At 35.3% G+C, this 23528-nt stretch overlaps 1 protein-coding gene across 1 annotated transcript in view; it reads right to left on the minus strand.

Annotated features, from left to right (window-relative positions):
* Window positions 1–2950: 2950 nt before the first annotated feature.
* Window positions 2951–23528, minus strand: part of UGGT2 (UDP-glucose glycoprotein glucosyltransferase 2) — a gene marked incomplete at its 5' end in the record, with an annotated part of 46390 nt that continues 25812 nt past the window's right edge. Inside the window, 12 exons of the mRNA XM_027884260.1 lie at window positions 2951–3762; window positions 4635–4776; window positions 5763–5879; window positions 8898–9012; window positions 9306–9466; window positions 10725–10907; window positions 11385–11469; window positions 12170–12268; window positions 15458–15543; window positions 17196–17280; window positions 21435–21520; window positions 22668–22826. Coding sequence (XP_027740061.1) covers window positions 3740–3762; window positions 4635–4776; window positions 5763–5879; window positions 8898–9012; window positions 9306–9466; window positions 10725–10907; window positions 11385–11469; window positions 12170–12268; window positions 15458–15543; window positions 17196–17280; window positions 21435–21520; window positions 22668–22826 — 1341 coding nt within the window. The remainder of the gene's footprint in view (window positions 3763–4634; window positions 4777–5762; window positions 5880–8897; window positions 9013–9305; window positions 9467–10724; window positions 10908–11384; window positions 11470–12169; window positions 12269–15457; window positions 15544–17195; window positions 17281–21434; window positions 21521–22667; window positions 22827–23528) is intronic.

Raw genomic sequence — 23528 nt, forward strand, 5'->3', positions numbered from 1 at the left:
CTTAAACTTTAAAAAACAAAACAAAACCATAAAGCTTGTTATCATTTCAGTTTTCAGACCAATGTTTGGAACAAGAATTATTCTTCTGTTTAGGGCTGTGATTTATAGGAGCTTTGCCGGAAACTAGCCAGGATAGCATAGCAGGTTAGTTATATTTAAAAGTGCCTTATTGTAAGGTATTGTTTGTTTGCTCTGTAATACACACTTTTATCCATAAAATCATAAAATAAATGGCAGAATAATTTTTTTTTCCCCTCAGCAAATCTCGTAAGTAGCAGTTTTATGGTATAAGAAGGATAAGTAAAGCTAGCCAGAGATTTATCAAATGTTTCAAATTATAAAATGTCTTTATATGAAATCATGAATCTAAAAAGCAAGAACTTCTTTTTTTCTAGAATTGTGGGAATTATTTTATGGTATTTTTCACAATAAAGATATTTATGATGACAAGAAAGCACTGCTGTGTATCTGCCCTTCTTTGCTCACCCTGCTCTCCAGGTGTGGAGTTAGGCTGCCCGAGTGCCAGCAGGCAGGGGAGAGGAGGGGGAGGAGTCAGGTTCTGTGTTAATAGAAACTCGAATGTTTAGAAGTCAACTACTGGAACTGTAGAAACCCTATCGAATGCCAGTTTCACAGTGAGAACCACCACCCTTTGGAATAATCTCCGCAAGGATGTGGAGGGACATTAGGCTTTTCCTGACAGAGTGCTGGGCCATCCTGTCTGGACTGTGCTTTTGCCAAGGAAGGCTGGACCAGATGATCCTGGAGGTCCCTTCCAACCTGGTATCCTGTGGTTCTGTGATGTCTCAGTGTGAAGGCAAGTACTTGATTCAGGGAAAAGGGTAGAAAGAACCTTACTGAGAAATACGCTCAGTACTAAAGCTCTGGCTCATCAGCAGCACTGCACTAATGTCTGGTTCATTCATTTTCTGCTAAACTTACAGGCTGATATCAAGAAGATTAAGACCTAGAAAAGACACTGGAATAGCAGTACGGATAGAAATTGTAAAACCCCTTCATCTGAACAGTTCAAATACTACTTTGCTTATTTAATAATTCAAACCATGTGGCAACACTCCAGTAATCCAGGATGCATTTTCTTCCCCCCCCCTCCCAGGGCAGAGCATGCAGCTTGGAAACAGCAAATAAGCTCGCTCTGCCTCTCTTTAAGTTCTCACCTTGCAGCAGGTTCCTGGTTGCTGTTGCTTCCCTGCAAAAACACTGTTAGTAGATCCAAAGCAAAGAAATTGCAGCAAGTCCTTAAATGCCTTCAATCTACATAAAAAGTTTTTAATGGTTATTGTACAATACAAAAATGGAGAACAGAAAATAATGATTTTTTTTTTTCGTCCAGTGGCACCTTTTAATATTTTGTACATCATGAACAATCCATCGGTTTGGTAATAAAAATACATGTTAATGACTCAAAGTGCTGCTTTAAGGAGATCTTTAACAAGTAGTGAATATACTGGTGGGACCCTTCTTGTTCTATAAACCAACGTATATCTCAAAAAAAGAGCTTTCTTTGAAAGTAGGATTATGCAGGAAAAAAATACTGTAAAAAATTTTTTACAAATATATAAAAAACTGCAGGAAATTGCACGAAACCTTTTACATCTTCAAAATACCTCCAGCAAATTGCGTTTCTAAAAATTATATTCTAATCACTTAAGTAATCTCAAGGAAATAGTATTTAAACAGCTATTTCTTTTTTTAAAAGCCTGTAGAAGTGATCCAATTTAAAAAAAGAACAGGATGTTACAGAAAAACTGAACACAAAATCAGTGCATAAACCATCCACTTCTTATATTGCAAAACAGAAATTTCCCACACAGATACTCAGAAGTAAGGTTTCTTAAAAGAACCTTTAACTTCTGGCTTAAAACAAGCTTTCCAATGTATGCTTCAAGCACGAGAGACCAGGGCAGAGGGATGTGAAATGCTGCTGCAGAGTAAGGCATCAGGATGGAAGGATAAGCTTCAAAAAAAGGTAAAAAAAAAAAATAACACAGCAAGCAGTTGAATAATGTTTTGGTTTTTTTCCCTCTAATATGGAGTATCAGTTATTTCCTCCTTATGCATGGAATTTATAGTAATGGTGCACATGCATCGGCTAAGTCAGCTGTAAGTTCCATCTCTGTGGTATAAAAATACCAACCTAAAGTTTACGTTCAAATATGTCTGACTTGCTGCCGGACACCCTGAAGTAATTATGTTAGAGAACAAGCATAACATCCCAAGTACTGCACTGAAATGGGACAGTTAAAGGGAACCGACATGAGGGTTTACTGACTACTGCTAGTGGGTCACACAGGAAATGCTCCATTGGGTGCTTCGTACAAAGAAAATCCCACAACAGATACTTGAAAAAAATGTATGTTAAAACTTCAAAATGCATAAAGGTAAAACAACAAAAAATATATAAAAAGCTGTAAAAATAAAACAAACCTGCACGTCTCATATTCTTAGTAATAGGAATCAAAAAATACCAGCAAGGCATAATTTTAAATACTGGCTCTTCCACTGTAAACAACCAACACCTGAGGACAATGACAGTACATACAAAATAGGCTTCATTTCTCCTATTGTTTATTCAGTTATTTGCTGGTATGGAAATACTATTGCAACTCACTGTAGATTCACCCACTTAGTGCAAATTACCTTGTTTTTCATAATTTCAAGTATTTAGACTAAAAGGCTGCATTAAGTTGCTCTTATAACAATTCGTGGTCTCATCGAGTCCAATTTTGAAACCAGCACAGCATAAACAGCAAAGTATGTATTTAAGGCACTACATTTCAGTTTAAAAGTCATAAATTCCTCCTTTTCAAATATGTGTATTGCAAGAACTCTTCCCTGCAATTTTTGTGGGATCCAAACGTCAGTAGCCCACTAAAGCAACGGTCTCGTGAGTACAGACTTAGAAAATTACAGGAGACACCACTGATAGTCAAAAATACTCACATATTTTATTATTTTATTTTCAGTCTTAAACAGGATGATGATAACCAAAACCAAGCAGAAACAGCTTTCAGGTACTGACCCTCTGATGCAACGTGTGCTGGCTGGAAAACCACCTTAACCAGACTCGTAATGGAATCTTATGACACACTATTTAAGTGACCAAAAGGAGCCTAAGAATCAAAAATTAGTTTTTAAAATTTGTAAGAGTGCAGCAATTCTGCATAATAAATGAAAAGTGTGATTCCTCGTTTTTAGCTTCCAAGTTGACTTATCTTTGTGTGGTCTGAATTACTGAAGTTATTTTTTATGCCTTATCTTTGCTACACTGGGACTCTTTCTTGTGACCATTTCTCCAGGGACAAAACTACAGCTATATAACCAAAATTCTTGATATTTGAACACATAAACTGGATGCATCCAATGTGCACAAAATACTTTTCATGTACATATTTAATGTGTGTGTCCTCCCACAGACTGACAGTGTATCTTTGAGAAGTTGAACACCTCTTTCTTCGTATTCTAAAATCCCCTGGGCAAAATGTAGTTTAAAGAAGAAAAAGAAAACCAACCTCCACACTAGTAAAAAAACCCCAAGTACCTGTGGATTTCTCGGTTTGGTATTGCATTTAAAATATTTTAAGTAACACTATAAGTTATAAAATATTTGACTTAACATTAAAGAATGTTGCAAATAGTGCCAATGTAACATTTGTAACTCCCATTCAGGCTTTTCCAGAGACTATTGAGTTGTCACCATTGTTGTTCGTGGGCTGTGCTAAAGTTCATCGTGCTTAAGAACTGTAACCAAAGAGAAAAAAAAATTATAAAAATGAGTTAGATAAAGACAGTTCTCTAAAATGTGAAGAAAGTCCTTTCCATCTGCTGCTAGTCAGTCGTGCAACATGAACTTCCTTTTTGGAGCCTTGCTAAAAGCTGACCATAAGCTTTCACGAAGAATAAAAACCATTTAGAATTCCTTACAAGGAAAAGTGAATTTGTTCCTTGACTCAAGACTTTTAAATAAATATCTGCTAAGTTTTTTCTTCAACCTCGAGGGCTGAGATCATCTTTTTTATTTTGTTTTCACATTACTCCAAGAAGTCTTACTAGAAGTTCTGTAAGTGAGTTTGTTGGGGGGGTTTCTGTGGTTTTGTTGTTGTTGTTGTTTGGATTTTTTTCTCAGGCTATTTAACAAACTCAGTTTAAAATGCATTAGTAAAAAAATAAACCAAAGTCTATTTGTAGACTAAACCACAATTTAGTCTGGTGCAAAAAGGCCCTGCATACATGAGCCTGGAGACAACTTAGTAGAGACTGAGTTACCTACTGCCCAACAGCCATGAGCTTTTAGGTTATCTAAGTGATGTCTAAGCTGATGTGCTTTATTTGATATTTGTGCCTCAAATGATGTGTGACAGCTGGTTGTGTTTGAGGTCCAAGAACAGGAAACCTTCTCTTAGATTCTGGCACGAAACAAAAGATTTTATTCTCTCAGTGGAACTCCTATGTAAAGAAGCATCACACATTAACCATCAAAACCCACACAATTTCTCTAAGAACAGGGAAAATTACACAAATAAAGGATTTATGCCTACTGACCCCAATCTTAATTTCAACTATATTAATATTTCATTTTTAAAAGCTAACAGATGAATATGCATGTAAGTTACCTTTTTGAAATAATGATGGATTTTTCTTCTCTTTTTCAATTTGCTGTATTAACTTCCGTATCTCAGAGTCGTACTCAACCCATTCAGGAACTATCCGGGCAGCAGCCTCTAATTTTGGTTCTTTGGTTTGGGGATTGTTGCACTGAAAGTTTAAAATATATATCAGATGTAAACAAAGCAAATGTGAAAATAACACCTCCTCAGAGAACTTAGCTCAAATCATTTTGTCAGCATTTGCAATGCCATTGAAACACGCAAGGTCAGTTAGGTGGACATTCTTATTATTAAAAAAATTACACTAAAATTGTAAATAAATCCTGTTCAAATAACTCAAAATATTTAATTGCAAATACTTTTCTTTCATGCTCCTGACTGTATGTACAGAGATGGCCAGCACAAGACTACTAAGATTTAGACAAAGTTACATGGGGAGATACAAGATGCACATTGGCACACTGAGGCTGAATCTGATAGGGAGTTTTAATTACATTTGTGATGCTTCCTCTAGTGTTGTCTAGAAAAATGTATTGACTACTTCCATAAAATAATATAAATGGAAATCTAAATGTCAAGTGATAAATGATAATGGGGACTGAAAGAAGGTGGGATGGCGTTTAATAATGAGAGAGGAAGATTTTCTATTCCCAAAGAAAGACACTTTATTCTTTCTAAACATGGATAGTCCCCTGAGCATTACACTTTTTAAGCTTTGCTTTATCTCCTGTTTATAGTGATGAAATAGACAAAGAAAGCATAATAATATTAAGTCCTATAATCATTGGGTTCTGGAGGAACCTTCTAGGCAGGGAGTGCAACAGCAGCACACAATGCCCAGAGAGTTAACAGTACTTCATCACAGCTCTAGAAACCTGGCTGAGTATGGAAAAATTATAAGAAAAATACATGTATGGGCATGAAAAGCCTCAATCTTGTCAGCAACACTTAATTTTTTGGTACAGTTTTCAGTTTTAATGTAAGAAATTTGGTACAGAGCAAGCAGGAGAGGAAAGGACTGAGTGTTCCAGAGCCTTCCATCAAGGCTGCCTTCATGACATGACATATATTTATCTCAAAAGCCACAGAAATCACAGCAAAGCTGTTAATCTATAAAACTAATTCAAGACTCACCAAGTCTATTGTTTTAGCCTTTTTCTTGGACTCATCATCACACCAGGTTTCACACCAAAGCCACTCCTGAGGGAGAGACTTAATGGCTACTTGATGAATCATATTGTTGGGAAGATCCTGTACAAATTTTATAAAATCATAAATTAGCACTGAATGTAACGTAACTGGTTATCAAGTTGGTTATTAGAAGTAGAATATCTTTGCCCATTACTCTTACATTTTCTTCTTATTCTTACATTTCCTTCTTAGTTCTTTTCCACCTAGTTCTTTTCAAAGTAGCTTCAAAACTTAGCCATGCTCATTTTGATGCCAATTCCACCTCTCATTTACCAAGAAATTTTTTCTTGTACTTATATCTCTCCTTAGCTTGATGTAACAATACTTCTGTCTGATACTCGTGGTTCAGATACTGCATGCCACGCTATAAATACTACTAAAGAGCAAAACTGAAACCATCTCTCCATTCCTTAAATTTGGAAAAAAAAAAATATCCCTCAAAAAGCATATAATGGAGGATTATGCCACTAGTCTAAATTTAGACGACTTCTAGGAAAATGGATTCCAGAAACATGAGCATGAGAAGGAAAAGCTATTAAATTGCTATTCTGGTTACCTACCTTACTTTACTTCTTTTTTTCCTAACCTGTACTATATAGTCAGGCACTCTCATCAAGAGAACTCCATTCTTGCTGAATGCAGGGAGCAGCCATTTACACATGAGAAAAACCCCAGGCAGTCATTCACTGGCCATAGTTAAAAATAACAGGTGTAATTGGTAGATCCATTTGTGAGCTCCCTCACATGTGCAACCCCTACATTATATTTTCAAATAAATGTCAGTACCGTGGTAAGTATTAGTCACATCTTATTTTGCCAATTCACGCTGCTAAATGTGACAGAATAAAACAGCACATATTGCTGCGTTATGAAAGACACATAATTTAATTCAAATATAGACATTCAAATGCAAGTATATTGGGAGCCAAGACATTAAACAGTGAAATGCTTTTATTCTTTGAAAAACTTAAATTCTACAAATTTTTGGAAGATTAAAAAATGGTTTCTCACCATCTCAATTTCAAAAGAAGAGAGACTGGTTTTTTGTTGTGCCTCTGACTTTCTAAATGAAATCACAATTCTTGAGCTACTACAATTCCTGAGTTGTGAATTTAGAAACTGATACATGGAGCAGAAAGTCAGCTGCTAGGACCAGGATTTAAAGTAAACAGAAAAAAAGAATGAATTAAAACAAGAAAACAAACAAACAAAAAAAACTAAACAAAATTACTGTATTTGAAGTCTATTTTTTATGGTGTGTAATCTTCCTCCCTAGGAGTTCTATACTCACTCTCCTTGGCATTTAAAATCCCAATTTTCCCTTCCATCTACTTCTCTTTTGTGGTTTATATTAGCATAATCTTAACTACCACCCATGAAGGCAGCAGTGCTGGCAGATCAGCAAAGAGCTGAGATTGCTGCTTCTTTGAGAAGAGCAGTGAGCACTCCAGTCAGGTATTTAAAATAAAAATAGTAATAAAAAAAATCAAAATGCATCCTTATTGGTAGATGAAAGCTCTCCAGGACTCAAATACATTGCACTGTGGGTTGTATTTCTAGGAATATTGCTGTCTTTTGTGTAAGTAGTAGCAATTAAGACGAAGTAGTTCCTATCAGTACAGTAAGAAACCAGATTAGTACAAAAATATTACTTTGAAATATTTTTCCAAGTAATTCTAATTCCTTTCTGCCAAGATTTAGCTACTTTAACATCTGCTCCTTAAGTGGCTTTTGATTTGATCCAAGAGTTTTTACTACAAGAGATATACGCCACCATGTATCAATGCTGTAACTGAAAATATAAGAATCTTAAAATAGGAAGAGACACGTTTTTAACATTTAGAGAACATTAGATAAGTCTAATTACTATTTCTGAAAATCAGCATTACAGTGGAAGCCCTGATCCCAGCTTCTGAATCTTTAAAGGTCTTTCTGAAAGACAACTTGCACATTTGGGTAAGACTGTGTTTGGAGAGCATACAGCTATATCCCATCAGGACTAAGTGTGATATAGGGGCACCAATTCATTCCATTGCCCACAAAGAGAGAAGTGAAATGTGAGTGTTGCTGTTATGTCAGTCTTTTGCTCTTAACAATTACAGCTAAAGGCTGCTCCAACTCCCTGCATCCAGTCTGCTGTGAGTTTTTAGTGTAGCTGTATTTCCACTTTTCTTTGTCCAGTTTTATAAGAACTGCTGGTTTCAATTTTTACTTTTATTTCTGGGGGGAAAAAAAAAAAAAAGGCAAGTGGCAGTAATGTCCTTACATAAGAGAGAGAAATTTGCTTGCAGAGCAGGGGGGTGGAAAGCAGGCACTGAGAGATGTGGGCTTTCCTACCGTGGGATCCCTTTGCTGCTACAGGCAGGTAAAACCTTTTGTCCTTCAGTAGTTGCACAAGGAAAATAAATAAAGCAGGGACAATCACACTTATGAAGCCTTCTGAAGTTCACCCAAAGTGAGATATAAATAAGAAGTACTATTGACTCAGGCAGAAATGTGATGAGTTGTTACTATCCATCTTCTACCAGAAGTTAAATAACTTCTACTACAGGAAAAAAACAATAAATTTAAGTACATTATGTTTACATGGGAACCACTTACAATGCTTGTGACTGCACCCTGAGGTACCTCATTTGGGTTTAAAAACTGTTGGAATTATATAAATAAAGACTACAGCCACCCCAGGGTGACAATGTACAGCAACCACCAGAGTGCCTTTGCAGTTAGCTTACAAAAAAAAATTAAATTTACCTTGATGAAAAGAAAAAAAAGAAGGAAAAGGAAAAAGCTCTTGCCAAATAAGAATATAATTACCATTATTAGAATAAAGGTGAACAGTTCTCTATGTTGGTTTTCCCCTCTTTTTTTGTCGTATTAAACAATTACTTAAAACAATATTCATTTAGTTTTCAGTTTTCTGAACTGTGCTCACATGCACACCTGAAAATGTTTTAAAACAGCAGTAAATGGCAAATAGTTTTGGAATTATATAACATACATGTTGAGATTCACAACAATTCCATGCAATTTGAGAAAGATAAAGAAAATAAACCCCAAATTGCTTAAAGCCATATATACCTGATCTAGATTTGACAGACTGTTTGGATCTTGACTAAGAGCCTGGTACTGGCCCCGAAGCCTGTCTCCAGCTGCAATCTTTCTGAACGTCTTCAGATCCACAACATATAAGGCACTAAAAGTTTAAAAAAAACAAAAAAGAATTAAGATTTGTGGAGTTTCACCGTCTTTTTGATAATATTAATAGAAGTAACTAAAATATGTTTCCATCATGAAAGAATATTTTTCTTAACTAAGTGGCTAAAGCTACAGTAGAAAAGTGAAATCAGTATGTCATCAGAATTCATGCCTTATTCATCTCTTGCTGAGAACGACTGGAGGTCATCTGGTTTTGAAAGCCTCAGTGATCAATATCAAGACCCAGATTTCAATCAAAAGCACACACTGCACAAAAACACGTTATCCTACCTGATATGGTATTTCCTTTTCCCAAGATGTGATGCCCAGTATCCCGATTTCCAGAAACGGTACCCATCCATTTCCTTACGGCTGTCACAGAAAGGTGTGTATCCATAGGGAGCTCCATTTAGATCTAAATCTCTGAGTTCTTTCAGGTCACTTCTCACAATCTAAATAAAAATATATATTTATTTCTACAATTTAATACTGTTTCTAAGGTATGCACATGAGGGTAGGTATTGCAGCAAGTTTCGCAAAGTTTTATTTTAATTAAAAAAAACAAACTGAGACACTACAACAGTGGAGTATAGATAAAATATTCCACTGGAAGATATTTACCAAATTATTCTTCAAGTTAAAAAGAAGTGTTTATTATCTTATTAACAGTGGCCATCTGTGTAATACATTTAATAAGTAAATTAAATAAACCAGGCAAAATATTTTTAATTCACAGATCAGTGTTTCTGGTTGACCAATACTAAAGTCCTTAATGAAGAAGCGTAACTTTTAAAATTTACTAAGCACGTCCCTTTTAGAGTATACTTCCTTCTTATTACATAACTTGGGTATTCCAAAATTATTTCATCATTTGAAAAATCTTTGCATCTAGTGATAAAGTACTTTAAAAAATAGGTTACAATGACATTTTACAAATGCCCTTTATTTACTGATCAATCCTTCTCCATCTAATTTATCAGTGGTAAAAAAAAAAAGTTTTAGCTATTTGGGTGTAGAGAGAAATCCTTACAGCAGTGAGGACAGACAACCAGAGTTACCAGATGGTGCATCCAGGTGAAACTGCAAAAAGCGGCAGTCTGCATTACTACACCTAAATTCAATTTATTCTCAAGCTTTGGAAAAGAACCAAAATATGTTAATATTTGTCCTGACGTTTTTAGCAACCTTGTGATAGACTTTTCAATGCCTCATCTGTTGGAGATAGCATTTTGTCTTTCAGTATACTATACAATATTCATTCCTGAGTGAAAGACTGCATATAAATTTGAAATAGAGACAGGATTAATCTTGACAAGTTTCAGCCATCCAGAAGTTGTTAAAATGGTCCAAACTAATCCCCTCTGACTCCTTGCACAGTGATGTCCCCTCACAATCAGTCCAGAGACTGAATCACTCCTATACACTTTCAGTGAAAGGCACATTTAAGATCACACACACCTCTCCAGGCACCTTTCTCTCTCCACAGACAATTTAGGACAACTCAGTACACTGGGACTCTTAATGTCCACATGACTAAAGACAAGTGAAATTACTGCACTTCACATTCTGCACCACCACTGGTTCTGTTCATACAGCTGCAACAATCTTACAAGACTGACGTCTGAATAAAATGGCCATAGGGGATGAAACTGCATCAATTTAAGCCCATATGAGTTCCTCATACGTTTATATACCATTATTTTTTCTTACCTGGTCAGCATCGACAAATATTATTTTATCCACAGCCAAAGGGAAAAGGACATCCAAGAAAAGAATTTTGTAGCCCCAGATAATTCTCTGTTTTTCTGTCTGTTGATAAAGCCAGCGGGGCCACTTGTACTGTACTAACTCGTAGTTGAAACCATACTTTTTAGCCATGTGAGGAATAACATCCTAGAAGAAAAACCAAAAAACTATTAGGTGCACATATATATGGCACACAGAAGGACCCAAAAGGAAAAAGTGAATGCTGCAAAACAGCTGTAGCTGTATTGGCCTTACTGACTACACAATTTATTACTTTGAAATGCTTCTTTAGTTTTAGCAGTATCCTCAGCTACACCAGTAGAAAAAGCACTTCATGCAAGCTTTTGGAGACTATCAGAAGAGAATAAATTATTATTATAATTTATTATTATTATTATTATTATTACTATTATATTTATTATTATTATAATTTATCACTGAGCTTTGCATTCCACAAGAGAAGAACCTTATATAGAACACTTTAAAACTAAATATTAATATTTAAAACTATTTAATCCACTCTGAAAATTTAATTTCAATTATATAATTACTCAATTGCAATTTTAAAAAAATTACTTAAAATTTTAAAGAAAAAAATTAATAAAAGAAAGACTTTTCTCCTACCTTAAATGTAGGGGAGAGGTAGTTTTTCAGAAACCAAAATTTAACTGGTGTTTTTGTATGACGTAGGACAGAAAGCATCATAATTCTGTGGAAATATAAGTCTATAATAAACAAACAAATACACACAGGTCATTAAATTTCAACTGCACTTAAGAAGTGTTAAACATTTCTAAGTAAAATTTTCTTTTACCCAACTTAAGCAGAATTTTTTTATCTATTTCTAATTAAAAGCTTTAAAGAGCATGTGTTCAACACTGTTTTGCGATGGACTTTTTTGATCCAGATTGGCTAAGCAGCAGTAGAAGGAGCAATTTCAAAAGTGAATCTACTAACAAGTTTTATTCTCAGAAAAAGCCTGACAAAATTAGAGTAATGATTAATACTTTATATTAATTCATGTAATCATATGTGCACACAGTAACCCCATAGTTTGGACTAAATACAAATAGATACAATTCTAAATAAAAGATTATGAAGTTATTTCTGTTACATCTTTATACAGAGAACTTGAACTTCATCTTTTATGTCTGTACTTCACACATGAAAGACATGGAGAATATTCTTCTGTCTTCAAAGAATAATGGTACTTTTGAACATCTGTATGTTGAATCACTTTGTTCTTAAACAAAGAGTAATTTAGTCCTCATTGTATACAACCTTTCAAGTACTGATAATTTATTACTTTTGTTTTGTTTAAAAAGTCAGTTTCCTTAAGCTGCTTAATGCTAGTATGAAAATTTAGTGTATTGCAAAGAAATTATTGTTTCCCTTTTACCTTTCCTTACCTTAAAAAACGTTCATATAAATGCCCTGATGCAACAGAGAAAATGTTAAGAATGTCACTTTTCTTTTCACTTTCTTCTGTTGGAATTCCTTCTGAAAATCTAAGAATTATTATAAATTACTATATAAAGTAACCATTCAGCAGAAAAAAATATACTAAATTATCATTAAGCTCATAAAGAATCAAAAGTAAGAAAATACACAAAGGAAATACTCATCATATAGTAACCAAATACACTCCCACTGCACATGCCTATGATACCAAAATCTTTTGGGAGCAATACCTCATACGCAGTCACTCAGGACAAACAATGGCACAACTGCAGCCTCCAGTATTTTCAGTGAACCAGAACTCATATTTGACAAGAACTCCACATTTATCAAGGTAAAAATAATTAGAAATACACGCAGACATATCATCTTGAGAACTGGTAGATTTTAAATTCAAACCCAGTTATTTTCCATTCCTCATCCACATGCATTCAACATCAGAACAGCTAATCCATACTCTTGAGGTGAAGAATGCCTGCACAGCCCTCGTAGGTGGCTGAGCTGAATATATTCCCTAAAATACAGACTGAACATAATACAAAGACGGTCACACCAGGCCAAATCACACATTCAACTCACTACCATCCCAACAGCAAATGGCAAGTCTGAGGAGTAGTAACCTTTCCCAGAATACCCTCATAACATTCAGTGGTGATAGGATTTCCTGAGTGGTTTTCATAATACTTGCTGAATTCTTCTTTAAATTAATCCAATTACTCTCCCTATAAGCTACCCTATATCTTTGAGGTACATTGTCCAGAGGTTTTCTATTTCTGCTGCACAGCATTTTTTGCTTGTTTTGAATAACAAAGTCTACCAGGATTGGTTTTTCACCATGTATGCCTTCCGGCACACACAGCCAGGGCATAGTGGCTGCAGTCTCCCTCAAGCACTGCTTTACTGATCTCAGAACTGCAAAGGCTGCCTTCGCCAAATTGGTTACAGTATGGCTTGATATTGTTGGAAATTCACTTCAGTTGTCTTTTGGGTTTTTTTGAGGTAATTCTTCACACACTTATGATTGCATGACTCACTCCTGTTAGCTTTTCTTCTGCTTACATCCCTTTTTAAAGTATCCTTTAGAAAGTAAAGAAGAAGTGTCCCTCATAATCTTTAAGAACAAATGAGACAAGTCTCAGATCTCCAACATATTCAAAAGAGTTCACATCACTCCACTAATACAAAGCTGAAATCCTAGAAGGCTGCAATATAAGTCGTGTGAATGATCTTTTCGAGAAAGATTATTCACATTCTTTTCACTCAGCCATGGTAAGAGCACAGTTGTACCTGTGCAGGACTATAGCAAATGCAGAAGAAAAGCAGTGGAGCAGCGCTGACTGCCCTGTATGGCATCTCTAAAGATGACAACCTCCCAACTAGCACTGACCTTTCACAGGCTAAACAGACTGCAATTCACAGTCCCAAACCGTCAGTTTTCTTTCTTCTTGACTTTTTGTCTTGTTTCCTATCGTAGTGATAGCAGGACTAAAAGACTCTCAAGCTCTTTATAATGCAACCATCATGTGAAAAAAAAATAAAATCAGGTTTTCATAAAAGGATCTTGAAAATATTGATTATGAAAAGATTTACAAAATAGCAGAGATCTTCCAGATTGAACAAGCTGCTGGACTGACCTGTAAGGTCACATGGGAAAAGCAGTCAATTGGGAAAGGGCTGCTCACTTATAAAAGGGCTTGAGCAATGGTATGCATGTGTCCCATGTCAGAGCACATGTGAATTCCTCTAATGAGTAATGTGCTGGTGATATTCTTTTCATTCTGGGATAACAAAGAGGAAGTTCCTAAATAGCAAGAGGCTGACAGAAACAGCAGGCTTCACATCATGCCCTTGAGCCACAACTTTGAATCAATGGGAAGAAGAAATAAACTTTATTGAATGAGGGGCTTCAATTGCCCAGCTAAGCTCTGAGCCTGATGCACACTGATGAACCAACCAGCTGTGGTAAAAGGCAAGACCTGAAAGACTGAGAGATCTCTGGCCTTCACAGAGGAAGCTAAGATTTTGATCACCGCACACACATCCTTTGATGCAGCCAATTAGAAGTGGGAAGCTCGAAGATGATGAAAAATTCCTTTATCTAATATCCTTCTGAAAAGGGACACCTCTGTGCAGAAATGTGGGTCCACTTGTTTGACCTGTGACTTCACGAAGAAATTTTTGATAGTTTTAGTATAGTAGTCTGGGAGGGTTCCTGAGTCTAGTCAATATGTGTACAAATTGAAAGAGGGGAAATTTAGGTTAGGTATTAGGAAGAAATTCTTTACTGTGAGGGTGATGAGATCCTGCAACAGGTTGCCCATGGAGATTGTGGATGCCCCAACCTGGTAGTGTTCAAAGTCATGTTGGATAAATCCTTGAGCCACCTGATCCAGTGTAAGGCATCCTTGCACATGGGATCTTTAGGGCTCCCTCCTACCCTTACCATTCTATGATTCTATGATACTGTAGGAGTAAAATCATCTGTGGATAAATGGTGATAAACATAACATCAGCAACAGAGACTCAATATAATGTCCAAGTACTTGCGGTACAAGAGGCCTTGTCAGAAGAGATGATAAAGCTGAAAGAGAACCCAGTCCTGGATCTACCAAGAGATATGTGTTAGAGGATTAACTGGGGTCAACTTTTTACTAGATAAAGTAGAACTGCTATGCCTTCTATTTATTTTCATTAACAGTCTGTGTCTGAGAACTACTGCCAAAGCTCCTGAAAATGGAAGAAAACCTTTTCTGAGTCTTGCTCAAAACAGCAAATTAGAAATACTACGATGTTATTAGCCCCAAATGTAAAGCTTGAGATGTTTATTGCAAGTATTTATAGAATTCAGACTTATAAAGAGACTTCTTGAGATTTCATAAATAATGCTTAGTAGCAGACAAGCACCACTGGCCTGCTTTTTGATGCTCATTTTCACATATCTGAGTACCACATAACTGGCTGGGATTTTCACTTTGACATTGATTCCTTACTCTAAGAAAATGAAAAGCCAATGGGGGAAATGAACAGGAATTAGAAATACAAAGGAAGGATTAAAAAAGGCAGTAAGGAGATGTACAAGACATTGTAGCTTTTCTTTCCCCTCCATATATTTATTATTATATATACCTTGGAGAGCCTTTTTACATATTTGTATCACTATCAAGTAAGAAGCCCTTACCTGATGTGAGTAATAATAAACACATGCTGGAACATTAAACTAGAAGCAAATTATGCATTACCTTGTAAGTGATTCCAGATTTCCATATTTTCCTGTTGTTCCATCTGTAAGGAGATCTTCATTTATTTTATCAGGCTTTTTCTGTACCTAGTCAATAAAATAAATGTATTTGTGTAGTTTGGAAAGTTGGTTGATAGTAATTACTACTTCAACTGTGATATCTAACTATGGTGTACTAACTGGCTAGAACTAGACCAACATCTGGACCAACTTCTATTTCAGTAAAATACTTACTGAACTGCATTGAACTGAACAGTAAAAAAGTAATTTTATACTTTTAAACTACGCAGAGAACTTGCTATAATAAGAATAAATAATTTAATAAAAATTAAAGGTGATTAATAATCAAACAGTTTGTTCAAGTCCTCTGTACTTCATGCAAACACCAACAAGTGTGGGGAATTCTATCTCAATTTTTACACTCATGAGTTTGTGATCCAGCCATGAGTTGGCAGAAGTGTAGCAGGTTGTTGCACCACACAGTGGAACTTACCTGAAGGGAAATTGTCATTCTCATAAGCCCTTCACAAGGAGAAAGTGACAAATTTGTCACTGAAACATAAGCTCTCCCACACAACTTAAGCAATTTTTGCTGTCTTATCCAGATGCGCATAAGGCTCCAAATCAATTTCATTAGCTACTTTAATTTCCTTGATTAAAATAAACCTAATTGCTTTTGAAAACCAAATAGCTTCTAAAACCCTCAATGTCTGAACATACTGAGTTCTAATTATATTAATTTCACATGATCACACTGTCAAGCCAACGCTTACAGATTTCTGTTCACGCTACGTGACGAGTCTTTTTTGCTAATGGTCCTGAAGCCCCATCCTACACATCACTGAAGTGATTCTGCATTTCAGCTGAATGACAGACCTTACATATTCTAGCTATGAGCTTAATACATGCCACCTCTCACATCAAGTAATTTTCGTATTTTGACCAAAATGGCACCCTTTTATCCTTTTTCTGAGGCAGGCTCATCGTGTTCCAGAGTTTTACACATTTTCTCTGGGTTCTGGAAACTTTCAGTTACAGGACTGGGGAAGAGACACAAGTCTGTGGTTTTAAAAATTCCTCTTGTACTTCTATTTACCTTGTTTGCTTTCCTTCACAATGTCTAAAATTAGGATACAACGTACCAAGGAAATCAACACAAAAATGTTATTTACGAAACAGAGGAAAACATATAATACTATGAGATTCTTTCTCCTGAATATAACTCGTGCTTAAATAGCTCTTTTTGATACAGCTTTAAGAACGGAAGTAACATAATTTCATTTACTCAAATTTGGTAGCTTTGGGTAAAATTCAACACTCCTCATTTTAACTTCCACTTCGGTATCTGGACTTTGTATAAAATCCCTCTTCAGTCACAGAAGAGAAATGAGTGTCTCAAGAGGTGGTCATCTTGCTGATTTAAACACATATATGAGCTGGGATTAGTAGACCTTTGGACTCTCTCTCATTCTGCTACGCAGAGGGAATTTAAGTCATCTAGATTTGAACACCTTGAGCTAGATGAGATAAATCTTATCTATGTTTAACTGCTATTTAACAATCTCCCATGCAATTAGTATAACCTGATTGGATCAAATTAACTACATTAATTTGCACATCCTTCTCTTTAATTATACAAAATCTAAATTATATATTTTAGTATACACCTTTCAATTAAATATAGCCTAAGACATGTAAGCATAAGCCACATTTCATATAAGGAAACACTGCATACATACTTGAACTTTGATAATTTTGCTTCTGAAGTTGTTTAATACCACAGTAACATCTGTCAGGTCAGCTACAGAATCTGTTCCTTCATGGCTGTGAGGAGAAAAAGAACCCATGCAAATGTACTGTCTCATTAAAACATGCATTCTTACTTGTGTTTAATTAGACTCTAAGGTTTAGAATTGTTATTTATGGAAACAAAATTTCTTCATTTTCACCTAACTGTATTTTAACTTCATAAACTTTCAGAGTTTTAAGCATCCCTCGACATTGTCCACAGTGGTAGCTCTCACTTTGTAATCTGGATTTTCACAGGGAATTTTATCAATCAACGAAAAATTGCAGCAACTTAGAGCTGAATGTATTTTGTATTAAAATGAGTATATCTTACATTCAAACACTGAACTAAAATTTATTTTTAAAATATGGAAAATATCTTAGAAATTGCTGTGCAAAGGCATTAAAGGTACTTTTAAAATAAACCTGCTTTGAAAAGTATAGGGAAAGCTTCATCACAGTGCTGAGATAGCAAAGATTAACTTTCAACTGATTGGCTTTGGAAACTGTACCCCTAAAGACATGGCTGTGCAAGCACCTCATGAACACACGCCCCACTGAACATCAGCTTAAAGCCATTCAGACATCTCAAAACTGTACTGCAGTCCACTGAGTAACAAGTATAAAAATGGGGCTGTCAGTCTGCGATAGAGTAAAATAATTCTCAATTTTTTGTGCTTTTATACCTCAATAGCCCATATATTTTTCCTTCAATCTTTTCTGTCTTTTACGTGGTTTCCTCTTGCTAAGGCTATGCACACAAAAAAATGGGTTTAAGGAGGTAATCTGCTACCCCTTAGGCATCATTTTGCCCCCTAGAAAACAGAAGTATTTAAATCTTGTTTCAATCTGTTTCATACCCTTTACAAGGGGGTATGAAACAGACAAGATTTTATACAGTTACACGAATTTTCTATTTAATACATTTTTGTACAGTGTGCTATGATCACCTAGTTTTATGGAAATGGCCTATTCTTGCATAAAACAATGTTCAGGATTATCTTGACTTTTTTACTCTGATTTAGATATATGTTCACACTTCTAAAATATTGTATTTATGCACAGTCAACAATGGCCTTTTTATCACAGGGACATAAAGTAGTCAACAGGCACAGATCTGTATTTTAAATAAACTGTGCCATTAAAAAGCTTTAAAATAGTAAAACTAGATCCAAACAAAAACTGCCCAGTGCTCCCATTTTTTGCCCTCAGTTTTTACACAACCAAAATTTTCTCTCTTATTCACTCAGTTACCTCAAAATCTCTATGTTATGAATTCTGTAGGTAGCTCTGCAGCTCTGATGAGAAAGATGATTTTCCAAAGTGTTTACAATATTCTCGAAGTGTTTGGTTTGGATGTAAATTTCACAACACTGTTTTGTCTCCCTAAATCTCTTTTGTGGATCCCTCACTGTGGGCTCCATCTTTACCGAGTGCCAACTGTTTCACTCTGCACAGCCCTCAGTTTGATGAATTTCTGTCAGTATGAACAACCTTTTTAAAGGCAAGCAAAATGTCTCGTATACTGGCAGCACTATAACATATGTAACAAAAACTACTTTATTGGAATATAATTGCTGTACAAAGCTAAACTCCTCTAGCAGACTACTTATGTCACAACTTTAACGTATCAAAACACTTAATGTGCTTTCCATATAAACACAAGTAAGTATCAATATAATATAAATTATAATTTTCCATATGGGGAACAAAAGCATTTAAGTTCAACAAATGGATACCGTTAAAGAAACAAACGGAAAAACTCCTTGGCCAAATTATAAAAGATATAACTTTCAGCTAGGCAGTCTGCATCAAAATCTAATAAATTACACCTACCTGCCATTTTAAAAAATGAAGTTTTCAGCAGGATTGTATATATATATATATATATATATATATCTCTTTATTTTCTGGAGCCTTCTCTTGTAATACCTGCTTGTTTTCCCACCAACTTCACAGAATCAAAGTTCCAATAATAAGCAGTGCTCAGACTATTGCTGAGTACAGTAACTTTCATTTTCCTAATATTTAGAGTAATGTATTATTAAGTGTGACTGCTTCAAAATAATGATCCTTGTTGGAAGCAGCATTCGAAAAAACAGGCAGCTTTTTCAAACACTGTGTATTTACATTAAGTAAAAATAAATTACTTGCATGTCTATTAGATGCAACTACAGGAGAAGCAAATAAGTATTGAGATGTAGAAAGTGCTGTAACTTCAAATTCCTGTATTTCTTCTTAAGCTGCTATTATAATGTACGAGCCTGTGACTCAAAGAAAACATCTCACAGTTCAACAGGAGAGGACATGACTAATATATAAGGATGGAAAATATACTGCAATACCTCTTTGCAAAATTCCATCCTATCAAATAGTTGCCTGAGTTCTGACAGCAATTTCATACTAATAATACTGATACCTGTAAAAGAAATGCCAAAGATCCTGGTACAGCCACCCAAACATACTTTTGCAGTTGTACCCTAAGCATGTAATTATTACATAGCATGTAATAATTAAATTAAATAAATACTACTGTTTAGATTCCTTATTAAGTATTAGTTTTCCTGACTTGGCTGAGCTCAATTAAGCCCATTTGTATATTTTCTTAGGGAAAATCAGTAACCTTACAAAACAGTAGATGATATAACTTTCCTTTGATCCAGCCTAAAATGTAGAATGCTTTTGTCTCATTTTGTTAAATTTTTTAATTCAATTCAACCTCATTACATTATTTTTTTAACCATGCTATCTTATATAAATCACTTTTTTATATCTTAAGAATTGAATGCTAAATTAGACAAACAATATAGCCACAGTGGGTGGAGATTAAGTTAACTTCTTAGGGTAAAGACTGTGCTTTTCTGCTTTTTCAACAGACTGTGAGTGGTTTCTGGGAAAAAAAAAAAAAAAAAAAAAAAAGGAAAATTGTAACATTCCATTAAGATGTCTTCCTGTAACACTGAAATCGCTTTATAAACTATTCAAACCACAAAGAGGTTAATGGAGCTTTTGAATTTTTTTAATAGTAGCTGATGAATAACAACATATGGAACTATGTATTCCTGAGCTCCAAGTAATAAGAAATATTTCATAAGAGATAGGCTTGTTTCAGGTCACAGAATTACACTGAAGCAGAAGAGAGATAAGGGGAAAAAAAGGAAAAAAAAGAAGGAAGAATTGAATTTGAAATAAAACAATACTGCTCCTCTAGAAGGGATTTGATCTAAAGCTTCAAGAGGAAGCCCTCATATGCTACAGATCCATGCTGTTACATAAAACATGAGAAAAAGATGATTCTTCCGTGGAATAGTTGGAATGATGGCTAGCATATCTTCCTTTATATGAAAATCAACCATGGAAATTACAGATTTAGAAGCCACAGAGATGCCAACTAAATGTCAGTTGGAGGAGTACAACTTTCTTTCCATATACAGAGGTTTCTCCCAAGAGAGGGAAATGTGGTGCAGTCAACATGCAGCCAGCCTCTCAAACTGAACGGTGCCTCTGTATTCTAAGGTGAAGGTGTAACCACAATGATTCTTAGATGACTTCAACAGCTAAGAAATACTCAAAATTAATTGAAGAAAAAAAGTCTAGAAACAAATATAATGATCCTATATACAAAAAAAGAAGTCCCCTATCAATAACTCTACATTTCAGGACTGAAAAAAAATGATAAGAGGGAAATTTATGGTACTTCCTCCAGCTGATAAAGACACTGCTGGAGCACTAGCACTGATGCACTTGACATATTCCTGGAATTACATGTTCAATATGTTGGGAATGTCAAAATATTAATCAACAAAACCATGAGTGACATTTCTACAGAATTTGGTGTGAACAGTTAGATAATGCTAACCATGCAGGGAACTAACAGAGCAAGTGTCTGGGAGCTGTGTAACTGTATAGTAAAGAGATCTCGCTCGCATCCAGTCCAGCTGAACAGTTTAGGCTTATTATGCATTAACATATTCAAATGCCTTCAAAAACACATCAAGCCATCAAATAACAACTTATAGTATCAGGAAATAAGGTATCTCTTACAAACTTTAAATTGTCGTTTGCGTCTTGTTCTTTTCTGTGATGCTGTTTTTGCTCAATTTCCTTCAGTATTGTCAGATCTTTTCAAAATATGTTGCACTTTCAGGTTCATTTATAAGCGTGTTTCCAAATAAAGGACTAATACTTACGAAAACACCTGATAAATCTCTTCAGATCTTCCTTTACGCAACCTCAGCGTCCAAGCACCTGGATTTGCTTTCAGCTGAAAATAACCCTGTGAAAAAACAACAGGCACTTCTTTTGTCTGCATTTCAGACTCAACCATCTACATACACAAAAATCAATTATCCAACATTTATACTAGCCCTAAAAGAAATGTGTCAGTGATGCAACCAACTATCAGCTTTCCTGCATGTCCAGAATAACGTTTTTCAGTGCTCCATTCATTTCTAACTGAATTTGACTTGTATACAAAAACTCCATCAAGGACAGCAAGTGAGTGAGCAGTAAAAAAAAATAAATTACTGAACTGACCCTAAATTGAAAACCTTCTTTGAAACTTAAATTTTTTGTCCTGAACAACTTTCTGTGTCAACACAGCTCCTTCTCATTTTAGGAACACTGCAAAGAGCTATCACTGCGTGAAAGTCAGATGCAGCAAGCTTTGAAATGTGAGGAATCATTAAAAAGTTTCATCACGCCAAACATCATCTACTGTTGAAACCATATTCAGTATTTGTGTAAAAATCAAAGATTCACAGTTTATTAAGTATTTTATTTCTTGTGATATAGTATTTACAGAGAACAGAGAATAGCAGATAGGTAAGAAGTCTTATTCATCAAAATTCTTCCCTATCAAATTACCTTAGCCAATAGAAAACAAATCTTTCACTTCAGAAATCACAAGGTCTTCTGCTCTACAGACTGCCAAACTGGAAAATAATTACTTTGCATGATGAGAGGAATTCTGAAGTGTGGATATGTCCCATACAGGCTCTAAGCACTTACCTGAAGGGTCTAAAATAGGAGCCTTCTTTTTCCAGGGATCATCGTGTAACAAAACTGCTTATTTTAACCAGAATGTGAATCATACCTTACATTTGTTCGTGGAATCTCCATCTGAATATATTCTTATCTGAATATAACTACCTCCTACTATCTACTAAAGGTAATTAGGCTCCCAGTTTAGGCACTTCAGGTTAGAGCCCAAAATTAGGCCACAGCCAAACCTATACTAGATAAGAAGAGAAGCAGGAGGAAAGTTCAGCAAATTAAAGATGGTCTCAACTCCAGGATGTGCCTGTTACTTTTAGCACTACTAAGCTTGCAACACAGAGAAATGGATTTAAAGAACAAGATGCTTGTAAAGAATTCTCACACAGTGTGCAATTGCAATGACTATTCCTGTACTTAACACTTACGAGGTTGGCCATCACAATAGTATCAACCATGACGGGATTTTTCTTTGTGCCCAGAGTAAACTGTAACCCTCGAGGAGGTTGTCCAGTTGTCACATCAAAGCAATGCCCTTCAAGTAATATATATTCCAGTTCATATTCTGCTATAACCGGCCCTTTTACCTGTGGAAGGAACATTTTATCATTCCATTATGTCATTTAACCATGTGGGAAAAAGCAACATATTACAGGGACAAACACGTTGCATGGGATTTACCCCAACTTAATTCAAGAGTCAAAAAAACCCAGAAAGGTCCTTCCATAAGGAACTTCACCCAATTATAAAACAGGTGTCCAAGATTAGGAAGAAGGATCACTGTCTGGAGGTACCTTCTCTCCACTGACTGTTGAGAAAGCTGAGGCATCTCTGCTTTGGTAAGGTAAATCCCAACTTTTATTTTCACAATACGCCTTCCAAATACACAGCTCTGGTCAACCAAACACCCTCAATATCTTGCATAAGCTTACTGACTGAAACAAATCTAGTGACTTTGAAGATGAGGGATTAAAATATAATTAGAAAGTAATTAAAAGAACTGTGAACTAAAAGAGGGTCAAATACATTTTAACCTGCAATAATGAACAGTCATATATTCAGGTTTATTTGAAGATTTACCTAGTTTAATCCTATTACTACCAAAAATATATATAAAAATAAAGGAAGCCAACAAGGAATCCTTTAATTGCTTTACTTATTTTTGTAAACATAAAGCTTAACATAGCAGGTAAATTGCCGTGACTTGTACTCTGCATTCTGAATTTTTCTGTTTCATTGTTTTCTTTTAAGACTTGACTTTTTTTTTTTTTGTTTGTTTTTTGTTTTTT

Source organism: Empidonax traillii, unplaced genomic scaffold (genome assembly GCF_003031625.1).
Source record: "Empidonax traillii isolate 1590-97213 ecotype Southwest subspecies unplaced genomic scaffold, ASM303162v1 scaffold141:size962631, whole genome shotgun sequence".
NCBI lineage: Eukaryota > Metazoa > Chordata > Aves > Passeriformes > Tyrannidae > Empidonax > Empidonax traillii.